General features: G+C 40.8%; 2 protein-coding genes across 4 annotated transcripts in view; one reads left to right on the forward strand and one right to left on the reverse strand.

The window, feature by feature from the left end:
• PDE6H (phosphodiesterase 6H) overlaps positions 1 to 20,228 on the forward strand; it is a 94,611-nt gene that overhangs the window by 32,647 nt on the left and 41,736 nt on the right. The gene's annotated exons all lie outside the window — the stretch shown is intronic.
• On the reverse strand, positions 17 to 19,816 carry ERP27 (endoplasmic reticulum protein 27). 2 transcript variants are annotated; one of them, XM_002928378.4, is made up of 7 exons: positions 19,658 to 19,816; positions 19,189 to 19,289; positions 17,345 to 17,482; positions 6,131 to 6,247; positions 2,069 to 2,194; positions 539 to 736; positions 17 to 139 (listed from the first exon to the last, which is right to left on the reverse strand). In XM_002928378.4, exons 1-7 carry the CDS (start codon positions 19,749 to 19,751, stop codon positions 92 to 94), a joined length of 822 nt encoding a protein of 273 aa, XP_002928424.1. In that variant the 5' UTR covers positions 19,752 to 19,816; the 3' UTR covers positions 17 to 91. The 2 variants fall into 2 exon arrangements, with proteins under 2 accessions (XP_002928424.1, XP_019664688.1); XM_019809129.2 differs by lacking the exon at positions 2,069 to 2,194.

Consider the following 20,228-nt stretch of genomic DNA (forward strand, 5'->3'; position numbering starts at 1 on the left):
CAATCCCGTTGTTTGGTTTCTCTGAGGTTCAAGTTGCCCTTTTTTTATTTCATGTAAATACTTAGTAGTCTGCAGAAGTATCAGGGAGAGATTAGAGTTCCACCTTTGGAGTCTTTTCTTCTGATTCATGATTTTCTCTCTGAAAAACATCATGACACCGTTACTTAGATTTCGAGCCCACACTTGGTTTTGAGCTCTGAGATTAGCAAACTGAGCTATTTAACAACTCCCGGAAGTCCTAAATCCACCCTTATTTTTATCTCGTGAACTCTTAAATAAAGGAATTTGGGCTGTTTCCCATTAATAATGTCAACAACACAGTAAAACCCCCAATTCAGCTCCTTTGAAGATGTGCGACGTTTGCAAAGATGCACGTGTAGTTCTATTCTCACGACTCTATCCCGGTAAGCATCCCGATCCTCTCCACCGTGTATCCTCATGTACCTTTGCTCTTAATCAAATCCAGTAGAGCTCAAAGGGAAATAAGAGGACACAGAGAGGAAAACTCCACTTGCCGACCCTGGGGTCTCCCACTCACCAGCCGTTTCCCTTGGAGGAATCCATCACAGAAGTTTTGCACGTGCTCCACAGAAACTTCTGCTATGGCCAGTGTATCCCACGCCTCATCTAGAGTCCGGTAAATTGCCAAGGCGGGCAGTTGAGACTCCTTTAGTTTGAAGAAGGAGATCGCTTTCCCATTGGCCTGCACCCCACTGTCCACCAGAATAAAAAGAACCTGCAGTTGGAGAGGTTTGAAAAGGGAAAAAAAAATCTATCTAAGGTCCGCAGGAGAGACATCTCATAATTGTTGCTGTTTGCACTGAGTCAACTTGTGGTCTGTGCCCTATAATGGAATGAATTTCTTCTTCTTTTTCTCTGTATTTTATCCCTTCGATCAGGTTTTTTTCATTTTAAGGACACAAAATTGGAGGCAGCTTTAGTGATTAGCTAAATGCGTAAGGATAGCAGATAATACATTTTAAATTCTGTTTCTGGTACTCTCTAGCTGTGTGACTTTGGCACATAACTCAGCCTCTCTGAGACTCGGTTTTCTCATTGGCAAAATAGACTTTTGTTGGGAGAGATTAAATGAGAGGATCCATTTAATATGTCCAGTACGGTTTTTAGCATATGGTGAATGCTTGATAAATGTCAGCTATTTGATATTATGAAATCAAGCCTTCTACCCAAAGTAGAAACCTTGAGAATGTTCTTGTTAGAGGATCACTTACATTCAGAAACACTGAAAACCTCCAGTGTTAGGGAAACAGCCTCCAGAAAGCTGGCTTATGTTACTACCAGACAGTTGTAAACACTGGAAAGGTCTAGTTTAATGCAGTAGCCTTGAAGTGGTTGAAGATTTGCTATTTCAGTGATACCAAACAGAGCTGCACAAGGTAGAGAAGGAACAGAACTAAATAGTTATTGGACATCTGTAGACACCAGGTACATGATGGGTGCTTTATATGAGAAAGAATTCCTGAGTCTAAAACTTTAAGAGGTTATGGCCAAGAATAAATACACTGTGACTAAGAGAGGATTTTTATTTTCAGCATCTTTGGGTCTCTATTTTTCTCTCCACTTCTCAATGCCGGAAAAAAATAGACTTCCCACCAAGGGAAGATATGGTTATATAGGTCTTCAACAGTATAAAATAGATCTTTAATTTTATTTTATTTTTTTATTTTTTTATTTTTTTTAAAGATTTTATTTTTATTTATTCAATAGAGATAGAGACAGCCAGCGAGAGAGGGAACACAAGCAGGGGGAGTGGGAGAGGAAGAAGCAGGCTCATACGCAGGAGCCTGATGTGGGGCTCGATCCCACACGCCGGGATCACGCCCTGAGCCGAAGGCAGACGCCCAACCGCTGTGCCACCCAGGCGCCCCAGATCTTTAATTTTAAATCAGAGTAATGTGATTCATTATGTCCCAGTTCTTACTTTGTTATCACTTAACCATACTCACTTTCCTTATTTATCCTATCTCCCTGGACCCATCTCCTCTATTTTAGTGTCCTGTGTCCTGGTACTGAGTGGTCAGAAGGGTGTCTCCCATTTCAGACTTGCCTTTCCCTGGAAGAGCTTGGCTGCCTCCCTGTATCTGTGTAGGCTTTCTTCATATTCTGGGGAGGCCTTGTTCATTATCAGTAGAAGATGAATCTGGATCATGCTATTAAATAGGCCAATCGCTGTCTGGCAAATGGAAGTGTGTTATAGTGGAAAGAAAGAGACACGGAGAAAAAAAAACACATTAGTGGCAACCCAGTAAATAAGTAGGCTGAAATATAAATGAGAGCTGTCCATTCGTAATACAAATGGTAACTAGCCGCCAGCGTGGCCCTCAAAAGTCTCACCGTCTGGCCGTCGAGCAACTGTGTAGATCCCTCCTCCTCATGCCGGCTAAGGCTGAGTGGAGTAACCACTGGGATATTGCAGAAATGAGGGAGTGTGACTTCCAAGGTTAAGTCATACATGACATAGTGGCCTCTGCCTTGCTGTCTCTTCTATCACTCACTCTGGGGAAAGCCAGTCCCAGTGTGGGGCACTCAAGCAACCATAGGAAGAGATTCACACAGCACAGCGCTAACAGCCGGCACTAACTCCCCAGCCACGTGAAGTGGGTCCTACACTCGAGCGAAACCTGCAGGTGACTGATGCCAAGAGCCTTCAGATCAGAAGCGCCTAGCCCAGCCACTCCCAAACTGTTAACCCACAGAAACTGTGGGAGAGAATCAATTTTTACTATTCTAAGCGGATACATTTGGGGGCGATCTGTTATACATCAATGGATATTGAATACACCATGTAACGTTATCAGTTACTTCTTTCAGTCCCTCTTCCTGTCCCAAGAGCAGTCAGACACACCTTTGAATGCTTCTCATGTGCTGGACACTGTTTCCAGGTCTTTACATATAGCTAATAGAATCCTTGAAGTTTCAGTTTTATTAATGAGGATATTGAGGCACAAACTTTCCCCAAGTCACAGAAGTGGCAGACCGGAAGTCGCACCAGGCGGTCTGGTTCCAGAGGCCAGGCTCCCAATCATCAGGGGATGCTGCCTTACGCATAGCTCATTGCAAAACCCCGTCTAAACCGGCTCAGCCAGAAGCCGTCTACTTCAAACCTCAGCAATAAGATAAGCTCTTTGGGAGACCGGAAGCATTGGCCCTTTATTTGCTGATGAGAGATGGTGATTTCCCATGAATTTGTCTGTGATGGAGGGGGGGGGGGTGGGACAGCCATAAGCCAGAGGACAGGAAAGAGTGTGAAACTATGGCATTGGCTCACTTCATTTCTTTTTCCTGAGTGCTCCAAGTGTCTCTGTTTTAAATATATCCCATCCCTTTTCACGTCTCCCTCCTAAATACAGAAAGCACTGCTGTAAAACCAGCGTGTGTACAGGAAGAGAAGAGTCAGAGGAATAATGAACCATCAGGGCAGACTCCCAGGATGGTGGGAAGGGCAGCAGCTAGTAGACTTCTGGAAGCTACGCGCTGCTCTGTAGAGATTCTCCGGCTTTGGGGGCCAACACGTAGGCAAGGAGGGTTCAGTGAGTTCTTTCCCAAGACTTTCTCCCTGGAGTTTAAAGCCAGTTCTTAGATTTTAAATTTGGGAGATTGGATGTTAAACAACCGTCTCCTGTTCCACTCAATCCCGCTACTTAAATGCACAGCATGCGTCTGTCCTCCCATAGCAGAGATGGAGGGTGGTTTAGGGGAAGGCAAGAAATCAAAGCTAAGGAGTCAAAAGGTACAGCTGTCTTAGCATAGAAAGGATTGGGCATCTCAGAAGTGATTAATTTAATCTTAATAGACACAGCCTGGTTTTTCACCTTGAAGGCAAGTACTAAGTGTGTGCATTAAACGTACACAGCTGGGGGGAGTGTGATGCCTGGGTGGTGCAGTCATTTGAGTTTTTGGCTTTTCAGTTTAACTCAGGTCATGGTCTCAGGGTTGTGAGATCAAGCCCTGCATCGGGCTCCGTGCTCAGTGCAGAGTCTGCTTAAGACTCTCCCTCCCTCTCTCTCTGCCCTTGCCTCCCTGTAAAATAAATAAATAAGCCTTAAAAAAAAGGTAGTATACAGGTGGCCTAATACACGGTTGTGGGTTTCTGCCTCCTCGTTGTCACTGTGCAAACCTCTTCATCAACAGCAGGTGAGAAACAGCCATAGTAGAGAGGGCAGGCCTCCAAGTGAAAAAAATATCATTTTTGGGAAATGAAAAAAGTCACAATAAAAGTGGGACTTGCTTCTCTAAAGAAATTCTTACCTGATTTCTTCTTGATGTGATTTACCTTCACTACTGAAGTGGAACTTAAAAATAGCATCAGTATTTTGTAAGAGACGAGACTGCCAGGCCTAAGAACTCAAGAAGGCCGGGCCTCACCCCTACCTTCATTCACCTGCAGAACTCCAGGACCCCGGGGCCATAAACCCAGGGACTCTCAGATCATCTCTTCTGCTCCCACATGCACTCCTGACCTCTATAGACATAATCATGAGAATGACGACAGTCTGGGAGAAAAATGCCTGTTTGATTATTGCTGCCAACGCCCCTGAGGTGCCCGTGTTTGGAATCTTAGCAGAAGTAGAAATGGAGTCATCACTCCGTGAAGACAAACGCGGTGTGAGAGGTGGACAGGAATTTAGTCAACAGGAAGAGGGGTGTTTCCTATTGAAGGCTGTGTGGGGCCATGGAATAAACCACAGGATTCAGTCAGACAGACGAGTCATTAAAAAAAGCAGGGACAAGTGCAAAGGGCTGTGTCTGGAGCTCAAATTGCTAGTCATATGGCCTTGAGGAAGTTAGTCCACTTTTCTGAACTCTCTTTTCTTCTCCTACAAGATGGAAATAGACAATATAAACTAATGCATCGTCAGCTAAACTTCCTGCCTTCCATTATGCCTTTCCTGCTTACTATGGGATCCCGAATAAGTCACTTGCATCTTAAATGTGCTCCTCCATAAAATGGGTGTAATAATTTTCTCTTTCCTACCTCAAAATGTCAGTGTGAAGATTACATGAGAAATGGTTCGTGAGTTCTAAAACTCAAGATGTGCCTCTCAAGTCGTGTTATTAGCGGATGGGCAGCATTTCTGAACTGAGGAAGTCACTGGAAATTCATACTCTATCATTTTACGATCTACATCAGGGAAAATAAAAGACAAGGCATAGAAGGTACCTGGAGAGGCTGTCGAGTTAGAAGCTCAGAAGATTATCAGAACAGGGGGGTCATAACCTTCCCCTGGCTTGCATGCGGCACGCAACGCCAAAAGAAGACACATCTAGAAAGAAAGCTTACCACCGTGAAGGCCTAGGCCTGCGCAGGGAGTGCCAGACCAGGAATTGTTAGTTACTGGTCCACAAGGAGCTAGGGAGAGGTTTTAAAAGCTTTTATGGAAATTTTACTTTGCTGTAACATCCAAATATGTGATTAGGGGGCCTTATTTTTTAATATGTCGTTTGTCTTTGAATTTACTTTCATTGTATTTTGCAAAAGTATTGGTCACGAAGACTTTTGGGGAAAAAACGGGCCTTTAGCAGATATTGTGATTTTGTTTGACAAGTGGGGTCTAGAGTTGCTCGGATGGGTTGCCTTTCGCGAACCCTCTCAGGCAGCAAACCTCAGAAGTTTTTGACTCAGTTATCTTGACTTTGCATTCTGGCTCTCTTTCTCACTAGTCGTCTAGTAAGTCTCTCTTTTTTTAAAAAAGATTTATTTATTTATTTGAGAGAAAGAGAAAGCATGAGTGGGAAGGGCAGAGAGAGAAAGGGAGAGAGAAGCCCAAGCAGACTCCATGCTGAGTACAGAGCCTGATGTGGGGCTCGATCCCAGAACCCATGAGATCAGGACCTGAGCCAAAACCAAGAGTTGGATGCTCAACTGAATGAGACACCCAGGTGCCCCCAGTGGGTATTTAAGTTTTATAACTCTGTTTCTTTCTTTGTTGAATAGGGACAAGTCTATCAAACCTAAAGTGTTGTAATAAGGACAACAACATAAACAACAATAATGACAGTTAACAGGTCAAAAGATGAGAACTCCTGGAGGAAGGGATCTCTGCCATGGAGACAAGTACCCTCTCTGACACAGGGACTTAAGGGTATAGAAATGAGGCCTATCATTTACCACAGGGTTGTACTCTGTCACCAAGTGGAGGCTGTTGATCTCAATGAAGCGGCTTAATTTGGTGGCATCAATGCTTTCGATGTCTTTGCTTTCCAAAGCCAGTTTTTCATTGTCCACCTGGGTAATGCAAAAAGGATAAAATTGTCACTGTTCTGTTTTTATTCATTTATTGAGAAATGTTTCTGGACTATCTACCGCATGTCAAACACTGACTAAGTCTCAAAAAACATAAAGGTAAACAGGAAATATGCTCTGCTTTCAAAGAACACACTGTCCTGTGGGATACAGAGAAGTGAACAGAAATGTCATCACAGGGAATAGCAGGCCCATATGTCACCTGAAGGAAGAGCAGAAATCTTCCAGAAAGAAGCAACCCTTGAAAAGTAGCTAAAACTTGGTCAGGTGAATGAGGATGGGGATGGAGTTGTAAATTAAAACAGTATTTGCAAAGCAAAAAAAAAGGCAGAAAGATGTGAGATGCCATGTTCTGGAAGCTGCCACTGGTTTGCTATGACTATAACAGTTAAGAGTTAGTAGGAGACAAACTGAGGGCTTCAGAGGGGAGGGGGGTGGGGGATTGTGATAGGCCGGTGATGGGTATTAAGGAGGGCACGTATTGCATGGAGCCCTGGGTGTTATACGCAAATAATGAATCATGGAACATTGCACCAAAAACTGGGGATGTACTGTATGGTGACTAATATAACAAAATAAAAAGTAAAACAAAACAAAACAAAACAAAACAAAAAAGAGTTAGTAGGAGAGAGACAAGGTTAGTGGGGTGGGCTGGGGCAAACTTCCAAAGCTGAGGTAAATGGATTAAACTCTAACCAGATGGCATTTCCCTGAGTAACAACTTGCATGCCCTCTTTTATGAAGTGCCTATACAAATCACTTGCCTGTTTTTCTATTGAGTGTCTATCTTTTTCTTGCTGGTTTGAAGATATTTTTATGCATTCTATACATGAGCCCTTTGTTGCTTCTATATTGCATTATCTTCCCTCACTGGGACCTTCCCTTTTATTAGTTATTGCTCATAAACAGAAGGTGATTTCAGTGTAGTTGTGGTTATTAATCATTTCCCTTACAGCTGGTGTGTGTTTTTGTTTTGTTTTATTTAAAAATCTTTGACTACACCAAGGTCATGAAGATATTCTCTTATATTATCTTCTAGAAACATTACTATTTTATCTTTCACAATAGCTTGGAAATCTAACTGGAACTCATTTTTCTCACTTTAAAATGGATGCATTATCCTTTTCTAAAATATACATTAAAATCTACACATTTCCCTCTTACAGGGCTATAAATGCATTCATAAATTTTTTATGTAGATTTCTTATCATTCAGTCCAAAATGTTTTCCAATTTCTGTTCTTATTTCTTCTCTAACCTACTGGCTATTTAGAAGTGTGTTTCTTAATTTATGTTGTTATTAATTTCTAACTTAATTTCTACATTTTATTTATATCATTTGTCAACTTCTAGATATGTTATATGTATCCTTAAAATTATGTATATTCTGCAGTTTTCAAATACAATATTCTGTATATACTAACAGCTCACTTGGTTCATTTTGTAGTTCATATTTTCTATATCTTATTGATTTATTTAATCAGTTTATTCTATCAAGAGAGTAGTATTAAAATCTTCCACTGTGATTGTGCATTTAATCATTTTTTTACAATTCTGTCAGTTTCTGCTTACATGTTTTCAGGCCATTTATTAGATGAATGCAAATTTTGAATTGTTACATCTTCTGGCCAAATTGAAATATGTATCATTATAAAGTATCATTCTTTATCTCTTGTTGCCTAAAAGACTACTTTGTCTGACATTATTATGTTTGTATCAACTTTCTCTTGGAAGTACTTGCATGGTATAGCTCTATCCTTTTACTTTTTTTTCTTTAGGTAGGAATTACTTTAAAAATTTTTTTAAATTTACATTTTAGTTGGTTAATATACAGTGCAATATTGGTTTTGGAATTCAGTGATTCATCTCTTACATATAATAATACCCAGGGCTCATCACGAGTGCCCTCCTTAATACCCATCATCCATTTAGCCCATCTCCTACCTCCATCCCTCCATCAACCCTGTTTGTTCTCTTATGGTTTTTTCCCCTCTCTCTCTCTTTCTCTCTCTTTTTCCCCCTTCCCCCCCATCCATATGTTCATCTCTTTTGTTTCTTAAATTCCACATATGAGTGAAATCATATGGTTTGTCTTTCTCTGACTGTCTTAATTTGCTTAGCATAATACACTCTAGCTCCATCCACGTCATTGCAAATGGCAAGATTTCATTCTTTTTTTTTTTAAGACTTTACTTATTGATTTGTCAGAGGTAGAGAAAGAGAGAGAGAGAGAAAGAGAGAGAGAACACAAGCGGGAGGAGAGGCAGACAGAGGGAGAAGCAGGCTCTCCTCTGAGCAAGAAGCCTGATTCGGGACTCGATCCTAGGACCCTGGGATCATGACCTGAGCCAAAGGCAGACGCTTAACCAACTGAGCCACCCAGGAGTCCCAAGATTTCACTCTTTTTGATGGCTGAGTAATATTCCATTGTATATATACATCACTTCTTTATCCATTCATCAGTCCATGGACATTGGGGCTCTCTCCATAGTTTGGCTATTGTTGATAATGCTGCTGTAAACATCAGGGTGCATGTGCCCCTTCAAGTCTGTAGTTTTGTATCTTTTGGGTAAATACCTAGTAGTGCAATTGCTGCATCATAGGGTTTATCCCTTTATTTTTAACCTATTTTTATATTTTACATGGGTCCCTGTGTTTTAAAATGATGTCTTTTGTAAAAAGCACAAAGTCGTGTTTTTTAATCCAGTCTGCTATCTTTGTTTTTTGATTGCATTATTTTATATAAGGTAAACACAAATACATTTAATTCCATGTGCATTTCCTATTGGTTCGGCCTGTTCCAAATCCCACTTTCTTTCATTTCTGGACAACTTTGAATTGATTGAGCACTTTTTATTATTCCTTCTTTCCCTTGATTGGCTTAGAAGTTATACGTGCTGTTGTCATTCTCTTGAGGATTACCAGCATGCATTGCACAACATGCATTCTTTAATTATCTGAATCTAACTTTAACTGGCAATTTTGTCTCTTCTTGGACAATGCAGACATTAGAACACTCTAATAGTTTTCCTCCTTCCGACTCCATTCCTTGACCCGACAGTGAAGACTTACAGGTGATTATTATTGTGTATTTTAATTCTGAATCTCACAAGGTGTTATTATTACTGTCATATAGTCAGTATACATTTACACTTCTGCACATTCTTATAGTTTAGTTTCTTTTCCTTTCTTCCTGCACTTTTGAGCTTCCCACTGGGATGTTTGCCTTCTGCCTAGAGAATAACTTTTAGTGTACGTAAGATCTGTTGGGCGCCATGCCTAAAATATCTTCATTTCAGCTTTACTTTGGAAGGCTATTTTTGCTGGAGGTAGAATTCTAAGTTGACATTTATTTTCTTTCAGTTTTTGAAAGATATAATTCTTTATATGTAGCATTCCTCTCTTTCTACTGAGAAGTCATCTGTGAAACTTAGTATTAACCCCTTTGAGATTACTTTGAGGGTAATCTCTGATTTAAAATTTTTCTCTTTTTCTTTGAGTTCCGGCTATTATACCATGGCACAGCAAAGGGTAGATTACATATATGATACATGTGTATAATTATGTATGCGTAGTGGTGTATGTGTGTTTGTATATATGCATGTATGCATGGGTGTATATATATTTATATATTCATATATAATCGTCTTAATCCAATTACAGGGATTGAGATGATTTAAATCTGTTGCAGCCCTTGGGAGGGCTGATCTACTTATGGTACATCCTTGTTCTTAGGGTACTGCTTTTTAGGGTCCAAAGGGGGGCAAATGGTGTTTTACTAAATCTACCTCCTAGTTCTGCTTCTGGGCCTTGAATTTTGATGTTTACTTTTCTGGCTCCTTGAGGGTCTTAAAAAAGCTGGTGAACTTCTCAACCTCTTGACTGCTTCACGAACTGGCAGGAAAAGCTCCCCAGACAAAAAAACAGTCCCACTGCAGCATTTTCTTTTTGGATTTTCATCTTTTCTAGATCTTAGTCTAGACATTTCTCCCTCTTTTGCTTGTTCTCCAAAGCCTTCCTCCCTCCTTTTCTGCTTGCCTGGCTTTTAAAATAAATTGGTTTTGGTAGAAGGGTTATCTAGTCCATTATCCCATATTTGCATTTAGAGCATTAAGATATATTAAAACATAGGACTTCATACTGTCTATCACTGTTCCAGAGTTTTCCATTCCCCTCCCCCAATCTACTCATGCCCATAAAGTCACAAGATTATGCTTCTATCACCCATGGCGACTATGCCTATAGACAAATGTTAGCTCCTGAATGGTTCTGTTTCCTAAAATAGTTTGAGATCCTTGGGCCACCAACCCTTGGACATCTCAACCCCTTTCCCTTGTATCTGCTATCTCATATAGGTCCTACCCAATCTGATCTTGCACTAGATCGGTACCATTGTTTTGGCCCCAAGATACTTTCTCTCAGTCAACCCAGAAATGTCAGAGGTAAGTCTCATTTTAGTTTATGCAGGAGGGAATTCAGACAAAGATAATTAAACTCACTAAACTATAGGAATCTGAGATTGTTCCTTATTGTCATTTCCATGATGACTCCCACTCCCTATTTGTCTCTTCTTTTGTTCAAGGTGGTCTCCCATCGGGTTAGTTAAAAGTAATATGCACCTTTAAGAAGCCCAATGCACTCTATGGTTAATAATATTAATTCTGAATATACCCAGTCATTCTCTTATAGCACCTTGCAAATGAATTATTTGTTCAGTGTCTGCTATATGTTAGGCACTGAGGCACAGGAGTGCTTGACATTCACTCAGTTAGCAATTTAATCACTTTATTTTGTGATGGTTCTCACAACTCAAATTTATAAAACAAATAAATGCTGAAGTGCACAAAAATGTATTTCAAAATCAGAGTTTTGAAAAAAAATCATCGAAACCATAGCATATTTTAAAATGTGAACTCCCTCTGTATATTTAATTGTTTTAATATTCACAAAGTTCTGAGCAGAAGGCTTGGGGCAGAAATAGCAAAGCAAGAGAAAAAGTCTTCCTGGGGGGAGTCCTTGCCTGGCGGCCCCTCCCATCCTACTCTGAGAGTCAATAAGAGTCAGGAGAGAAAGAAAATGAGCACACAGTCTCTGAGCTGCGGCTCTGCCAGCTGGCATGTCTCCTTCACACTTAAGGCTTTGCTAATTGCAAACATCAGAATCATCATTATTATAATCACAACCGGGGCCCTTTTAATATTTCATGTGTCTAAATACTTCCTGATTATTTGTCTAGGAACTTGCAGGCCTGGTGGCCGCGCCTCAGCTAACAGAGCTGTGCTGTGGCCAGCAGCCCCTCCCTCGCTGCTCTTTTCCAGGCAGTCCCTCACCATTTCCCAGAACAGGGAGAACAGGAAGTGCCAGTTACTCCAGGTGTTTCTGGACATCAGGAATGCAGTATACTGGAGGCAGAGGATGTTAAGGGGTGATAACATTCTCTAAGTAGCAAAGAGTTTTAATAGAATCCACTCTTCTGAAGTCTCTCCAGTGTGTAGTGCTTCTTTTAAACAAAACATGGCGGATTAGTTCACCATGTCTAATAAATTCTGGAACATTCATGTGTAGGGTTCCTGGAAACATTTGAACAGAAAATCTCCCTTCTGTAAAGGGAATGATTTGCATAATTTTCTGGACAGAAAATACGACCCTGAAACCAAGAGTTGGGGAAAAATTTTTTTATATATTTTTCCAGGTTTTGGAAAGAATTTTACTTGAGATATCATATTCTTTTTCTCCCCCAGAAAAGAGGCAACAGAAGAAAAACAGAAACAGTAAGCCAGAAGGGTTGCCACCTTAAAATATAATTTTGAGTCTTCCCAAGAGTATTTGAAGTGGATTATTTTATATTTTAGACACTGTACCAACCGATTAGTTTTTTTCCTGTTCATTAGTACGTCAACAATATTCCCTTGAATTCCTGTGTATTTCTCTAATTAAGAACCCAGTTTTTCATAAAGTGTGTCAAAGTCGTCTTGGTTTATGCCACAGTTATAGTATTAAGAGTCTTGAATAGCACTGAGAAATCATTTGTGAGACAAATACCCTCACTCTTCTGCGTTGGTTTTCATAAAGTGCTTAGATCGCCGTGTATTTGGTAAATATATACTTTAGAAAAAAATATTTCATAATTTGACATATCTCACTTCTTGCATTTATTAGCTTATTTTTACGCACTAGTTCCTTTTGATTCTCTTTGTTTGGCAAGGTGCATTTCTTATAATAGGAATCCAGCACACTACCATCCAAGGAATGAAAGAATGCCTTCACTGTGTTTCCATGACTATCCCACTGGGTCAAAGTTAGGCTAAGTATAGTTCTTAAAATAGAGGTGATTGAGGAAACCCAAAGCAGGATAAACATTCAAATAATATCTGAAATTCCATTTTAGAACAGGCTCATGGTTTATTCAACCCAGGATTCCATCTCCGTTAGGGCAACAAGGAGGGAGCTGTCAGAGATGGTGGAGGGCCTGCCTGCAGTCATACTCACAAAAGACAAGCTGTCATACACACCAAACAGGTTGTCATACACAACTTTTTATTGTTTCACTGACTTAAATTCTTTCTGATCACGTTTATATCGTTGGCCAGCACTATTTCTGGAGAGTGATGTGTTCCATGCATATAGCATTTGCTGGCTTTGGATTGCTCTAACATTTCAAAGCATCCAGCAATGTCCACTCCTTACAGTCTTCCTGTTTTTCCCTTTACCATTATTCCAGCTCGTCTCTAAATATGCTCTTACAATTGAAAATTCTCTATGTCTACATTCTGAGATTTCTTTGCCAAAATATGTAATGCCTCGATTAAATCTTGAGAAGTAATCTTAGGGTTTAAGTTGTTCCGGGGGATAGAGAAATGGTTTAGGAGAAGGTTTAAACAAGTAGGCTTGAGAATGAGGAGCCTGAAAGAATCTAGGAGTAAAAAAAATGTTTTCATCAGGCATAAGTACTTCAGAAAGTCACTATGGTATCACAGAAATGGCATGTTTTGGAGATAGCAACGCTGGGTATGAATCAGACGTCTGTTGTACAGCTGTGAGACTATGCAGTATGGAGCGTTAGTGTCCTTATTGATAATGCAGGGATCATAATAATTATTTCGTCAGATTCTTTTGAGAATTAAATGGTAAAACACTGACAAACACCTAGCATCGTGTCTATCATAAGTTAGGCACTAAAAACAAACAAACAAAACGAACAGAATGAACTATACATTTAAGACGAAGGTAGGTACGCCAAATTTCACAACAGGTTCACTTTTCCCAATTTATAAAAGAATAGTCTTGATTGATGTTCTTAAAAAAAAAAAAAGAAAGAAAAAGTCATCCCAAACTCCTAAATAATAATTCTATTAAAATATGGGCTAAACTTTTGAAAGTATAAACGGAGAAAAACATGTTTATCTAAAAGCTGGCATGGCACAGGTGGAACTTCTCCCGGACCTGCCAGTGGAGTAGGGCAGGAACCAGGCTGTTTGCTTTTGGTATGGCACATCGATAATCTCACACACAGGGTTCCCAGGAGTTCATTCAGAGGAGGTCTGCCACTAGTGCTAAAGAAACGTGAACTGCCCTGGGAAGTCCTCAACAGGGCTTTATAAAGAAGACATTGCAAGCCAGGCTAATGCACCCGTTAGAGGTCGGAAAGCCTGTAGAGACCTTGGAAGCAACAGCACTGCCTTTCCTTCCCCACATGTGTATCTTGGTAGTACTATTTATTTATTTGTTTGTTTATTGAATTTTTAAATATTTTTAGTGCTAAGACTTTTAAATCAAGCCTTTGTGAGATTTAGAAACACCAAACTGGGAAAGAAGTACTTGTGGACGTGTAGCTGATGAGCATTTTTCTATGGAAGGGTTACTCCTCGTGGTTCCGCAGTCACGTAAAAGGTATTAGCCTAACCTTCCGTACCTGTCTTACCAAAGCTTTTCACGGAGGAGCTCAGTTTAATCCTCTTTCACAATGGTGAAACTAACAACCTGCAGCTACTGTCCAGGTAGGCAGAGGATTAGGGACTCAGATGGTCTTTGGGATGAGTCAGTTTCTCAGGCACTTCTGAGTGTCCTTGTGACCAGAGGCATATTGTGGAGCTTTGGAATAAAATGTGCATAAGTCGTGGTTCCTGCCCTTGAATAGCTCATGGTCTAATGTCACTATTAGGTGAGACAGACACTGAGATACATAACATGCCCTCTAAGGCGTTAAATGCAAATAGAGATATGGAACTATAGAAGCATAGGTAAGCCGATTTGAAGATTCCATGGAGGTTTTGTGAAGGAGACATCCTGAACTGACTCACGGGGATAGGAGTTCGCTGGGTGAGGCTAAGTGACAGGGGCCATTGAGGGTGGTGGCTTTCTAGTCAGGGGCCCGTGTGAAGTCATGGAATTGTACACTTGCTTAGTGAGTGGGTAAAGCCTACCTTGGGAATGTGCTAGAAAAGGGATTAGAGAAGCAGGTAGTGGCCAGGTCACAAAGACTATATATACCATTAAATATCTTGGTTTTTATCTCATAAGAAATGGAGAATAGTGAAGAGGTTTTAGGAAGGGAGTGTCACAGTCAACTTTCCATTTTAAATATATCATTGTGATACCAATCTAGAAATTGAATATGAAATAGCAAACAGAGACTAATTAAGAAGCTATTGAAATGGTTTCTGCCAAAGATGCTAGGAGCCTAAATGAGGAATGAAGTAGAAAGAGTGAAGGAGAATATAGATTCAATCAGATTTGAGGTACATTTGGTAAAAATTAGACTAAATGAACATAGCTAATCAATAAAAGTGTTTTAGAGGAAAGAGCATAATTTAGCAGGTGCAGATGATAAATTCAGTTTTGAACATATTGGGACCATAACGCTTAATGAAAGTATCCCAAATAGTTATATACAACAAGCATTTGAATCATGAGAGAGGTCCAGGCTAGAGATAAAACATTTCAGATCGTCAGCAGACATATAATAGTCAAAAAGAATTGCATTACCTAAGGAAAAGATAGTCATTAATTCATTGATTCACTCAACAAACACTTAATGGGCACCTGCTCCATGACTGACACTTTTCTAGCCTCTGTAGTTGAAGCAGTGAACAAAATAGTCTCTGCTTCTACAGAATGCAAATTCTATCACCCAGATTGGGAAGAGCATTGGGGTGAGGAAGCAGTGTACATGGAGGCAGAGGTCTCAAGGAGACTAAGAAAAGAAAAGAGGACCAGAAGTAGGCTCCTAGGAGTTAAGGAAGGAAAGAATGTTAAAGAGACAGTCAACCATGTCAAATATGGCAGAGATGTTCACTTAAATAAGACCTAAAGCACATTCATTGGGTTTGGAAACATGGAAGCCATGCTGACCTGGAAGAAAGCAGTTTTAATAGAGTGTGGGGCATAGATTAGATAGCAGGGTATGTAAGAGCTTGAAGAAAATTGGAGACACTGAATATAAAATACATTTAAAAGAGATTTGGATGGGAAATGAAATATATAGGATGGAAGCTCAAGGGGGAAGGCCATGTAGTGCAGAAATCTTGAAAACTTTACCTTTTGTCCTGATTTTGCATTTCCAGTAGATTCCATACATCTTTATCTTGATATTCCACCAACAATACAAACTTAACTAACTAAAGCATCAGAAATCCCTATTTTTGTATATGGCCCTCACTATTCCCTACATACCCTGGCTTTAAACTTTGCTTCATTTCCAGAAATTTTATGTTTAATCATCAGCAGGACCTGTCCTTTCTTCACTTTTTTTTTAAATTTTAAAAAAGATTTTATTTATTGATTTGAGAGAGAGAGCATGAGTGCATGAGCAGTGGGGAAGAGGGAAGAGAAGGGTGAAGGGGAGTAGGGAGGACAAGGGAAAGGGGAGGAGGGAGGGGGGAGAGAAAGGGGGAGGGAGGGACTGAGGGGAAGGGAGAACCTGACTTCCCACTGAGCAGGGACCCTGATGCGGAGCTTGATCCCAGGACCCTGAGATCATGACCTGAGCCTAAGACAGGCGCTTAGCGACTGAGCCACCCAGACTCCCCTTGTCTTCATTTTCTTTTGTCCTTTCTCTACTGCCTTCTCTGCTACAGACCCTTAGTGCATGGTTGATTTTGTCAGCCTAACAAAAGTCCTCTCTACTCTTGTGTTTTTGCTTAACAATTCATTCTAGACATCGCTGCCAAAATAATTTTCAAAAACACATTCCTGTTCATGCTATTCCCAGATCTAAAGGCTTTAAGGGCTTTGCAGTGCCAACCAAGTTAAATGCAAACCCACTAACCCTCAAATTCTCCATAATATGGTTTCAATCAAACTTCTCATACATTTTTTTTTCTCCAAACATGTACCCTGAGATCCAGTCAAATTGGCTTCATCACTGTTTCCTAAGCTTGATATTACTCCCACCTTGGAAATGAATTCTCCTCTACTTTGTCCAAATTTTACCTATCCTTTTAAATCCCAGTTCAGTTGTTTCTGTCATCATTTTTTGTTTTTTTGCCAGAATCTCTACTTTGCATTTATCCTTTTAACGACTGTCATACTTTATCCATAGTGATGCTCTTTGGATTATAGATACTTGTAAACTATGTTTACATTTTCGACTATATTTTAAGACCAGGAAGGCAGAGAACATATTTAACATGTTTTTATTATCAGTATCTTGCAGAGGGCACAGTGATTGTTTAAAACATGTTTGGTGAATGTAAGTGAGCTCCCAAGGATATAAAAATATAAAATTTTGGAGCTCAAAATGAACTTAGGCATGATATGGTCAAGCTCTTTTATTTTACAGATGAAGGAATTGAAGCTAAAAATGTCAAGTGACTTGGCAAGTCTCACAGCTGGTCAGTGACAAAGCAATGCTACAATCCTACCTCTTGACTCTCGGTCCAGTCCTCCTTCCATCTCACGGCAACACCTGTTTGGGAAGCTTGAGCGGAGCCTCCATCTTTGTCATCATTGTCTCTGACTCCTTGGTCCCTGGTACTATCATTAGTATTAAAGGCATAGAGCACTTTCTAGGCTCACAAGTTCATGAATCCATAACCTACGGAAAAACTGGAAGAAGGCTCAAACAGCCCACCCAACTTACCAGGCGAAAGAGGGAAATGGTGTTTCCGGTGATGTTGTAATGGGCCAGAACCTCAGAATCAGTGCTGATTCCAAATGACACGTCTTGGAATTTTTGCACCATACTATGAAACAGGGACACTGCTGGTACTTCTAAATCCTAAAAACAAGAGGAAAAAAACCCCACAGGGATTATATTGGAAAGGAGAGACATAGAGAATAGGGAATAGAAATATGCTCACTCGTATAAAAAAATCACAGACCTGTTTTAGTGTCAGGTGAAGCAACATTTACCTCTAAGAATGCAGGCTCAATTTGCAATGAGATTGTTGAATGTTCCAGGCTGGGTGGGCTAATAGGTAACTACAAAATTGTAGCTCAGCCTGAAACTCCTGTCTGGCCTTACCATAAAGCTTATAGTTTATTAGCAGAGAGGGGCCCCTAAACCACAGAGGCCTGCGGAGTTTGGCTGCACTGTCATTCATCTACCCAAGGAAGCAATGTTTTGGGAACAATTTGTGGAGGAAAGAAGGAATACAAAAGTAAGAAATAGGTGCTGTCAAAGGGCCAAAAAGGAAAAAAAAATAGAATAAAGGAAATTAAAATGGAAGCTCAGAAGTATTATCAACAAAGTTTTGTGCAGGATGTGGAAGAATGGTCTTCCTCCCGTGCATTAAGCCTGAGGTATTTCCTGTGAAGATACTGTTCCCGTGTTGTTCCAACTCTAGAACTCAGGCCTTCAGGAGGAAGCACGGAAGCCACGTCTAAGGAAGGATTCCCGTCCTTCCATAACAAGCTGGCATCATTTTCCTTGTTGTCCCAGGACCTTTGCCTGGAAGCTCCAGGCAGTAAACAGGAGAGAGCATGTCCTTTTCTGACATCTTTCTGGACTGGAGGGGGAGAAGTACAAAAAGAAAAGAAGCTGACTAGCCTTGCCTCTGGGGTCATGCAGAGGGAGTTGGTATCTTGCTCATTGGAAAGGGTGTGTGGGGATCATTCTAGGCTATGAACAATTGCTAATCTAGGCTTCCCCTTTTTAATTTTCCTTAGCGTGGAATTACTCATGGATCAAATGACGGACGGCATCTGGTGGCTGCTTAAGTTATTGCAAAGCCCTCCATTCTCACTTTCGTTGCCTTTCCGAGGGTGGCTGTTGTGGTCTCCAGCTCAGATTTCTCATCCTGGAGAATTGCCCCCCCGCCCCGTCTTCCTTCCCCACTTGCAGCCATTTGAAGCTGTGTACACAGAATTGCCAGAGTGATGGCGAGTTGTAACTAACTAATGGAAATGATTAAAAAGGCCTGCAATAAGAGTAGGGGCTTGATCTGTGAGAATCACCAGATGTTTCTTCCAAGAAAGATAAAAATGCCAGAGCGGTGCCCTTTCATGTATGGCTGCTTTCCCTGGCCAGGCAGTCAATCCGGAAGATGGCGGCTAACACCTTCAATATTCAAAAGGTCATCCTTTTTTCAACATTTCACAACAAAAGAAGAGATAGAAGGATGAAGGACTCCCTATTTGGTAAGGCTTTAGAGAGAGATTAACCCTTGGCTACTGTGTTGCCTGGATGATAGAAGTTGGATTTGCTCTGGCCCCGTCCGCAGCAGTCCCAATACAGATTTAAGTTTGAAAGCAGTCCTAGATGAGGAGCCTCAGAGCTCTTGAAGCAAGTAGGAGAAACACATAATTCAGAGACTGGGAATGCCTTTGAATTGAGAAGTCTTGACTGAGAAGCTGAAAGCAGACTCTGTGCCCCCTGACTTCTAGTGCAGTATCATCTGGCCAGCAGGTGACTGTCATGGCTGCTCTGAGCTAGGATGTTCCTGGTTCTTTGGGGGGTAATAGAAATGGGGTATCTGTACAAACCTGGAAGAAACCTATGACAGCCACCTCAGCAGCAGCAATGAATTCCATGGTCGCTGGGACATCTGTGAGCGACACAGGTTTCTGGGAAGCAGCAGAACCATCTAGAGAGAGAAAGAAGCAGACGGTGTTGGGGTATCAAGGGGAGGGGAGGAGTTCTAAATGCTGAGGACATCTATACTTTTTCTCTCTATACTGCGGCCAAAGAGATCATGTTCTCTAGAGGCACTGTCATCATCCCGAGGCCTTATTGTTTTACTAACATATGGAGGGTTGACTCCACCTTATGGGTTCTCTCTGAAGGACAACACTTCTCTTTTCTCCACCAGGCAACACAGGCCTTTATCCATTTTCCATTTCCTAGAAAATGTTCTCTGTTTGAAGGAAAAGTACCCAGAGCACTCCCATGTTCCCTTCCCTTCCCCTAACAACACTTTCACCGTATGGTCACCAAAGCACTTTTTTCTTTTACCTGAAGATTCCTGAACTTCTGCAGCAACTTCTGGGGATAGTCGCCATGTGAAAAGAAATAATAGAAACAGAAGTCTGGATTGGTCAGCTTCCATTGTTCTTTCCCTGCTCCTTCTCCATGCACTGGACTTTGTATTTTGGGATATCAGTTCAGGGCAGCCCACTCCTGGTAATTGGCTGTGGTGGTGTTAGTGTTCTGGGAACTGTGCAGCTGACTCTATGGGAACCTTCAACTTCTGAGATAAAAGACCAAGTTCCGTGACAGGATCTCAGAACATAACCAACCAGAATAAAGTTAAGTCTGTTCACTTTGAATTTAAAAAAAAAAAAAGGAAATATTCTTTGCAGGTATTGATCTAAGCACTAGCACACACACAAAGGTAAATATGATCCAATCCAGTTTTTTCCAGCTTAGATTGTTAGTGTGAGAGATGGACAAACAGATCATTTAAATATAAAACGGGAAGTGATTAAAATTGAGAAACTCATAAGATACTATGAGAATACAGACTTAAGGGCATGTAGGGCAGTGGTGGGGTTCAGTGAGGGTTTTCTTCCTACAGTGGATGCCT

Source organism: Ailuropoda melanoleuca, chromosome 16, assembly GCF_002007445.2.
Source record: "Ailuropoda melanoleuca isolate Jingjing chromosome 16, ASM200744v2, whole genome shotgun sequence".
Taxonomy (NCBI): Eukaryota; Metazoa; Chordata; class Mammalia; order Carnivora; family Ursidae; genus Ailuropoda; species Ailuropoda melanoleuca.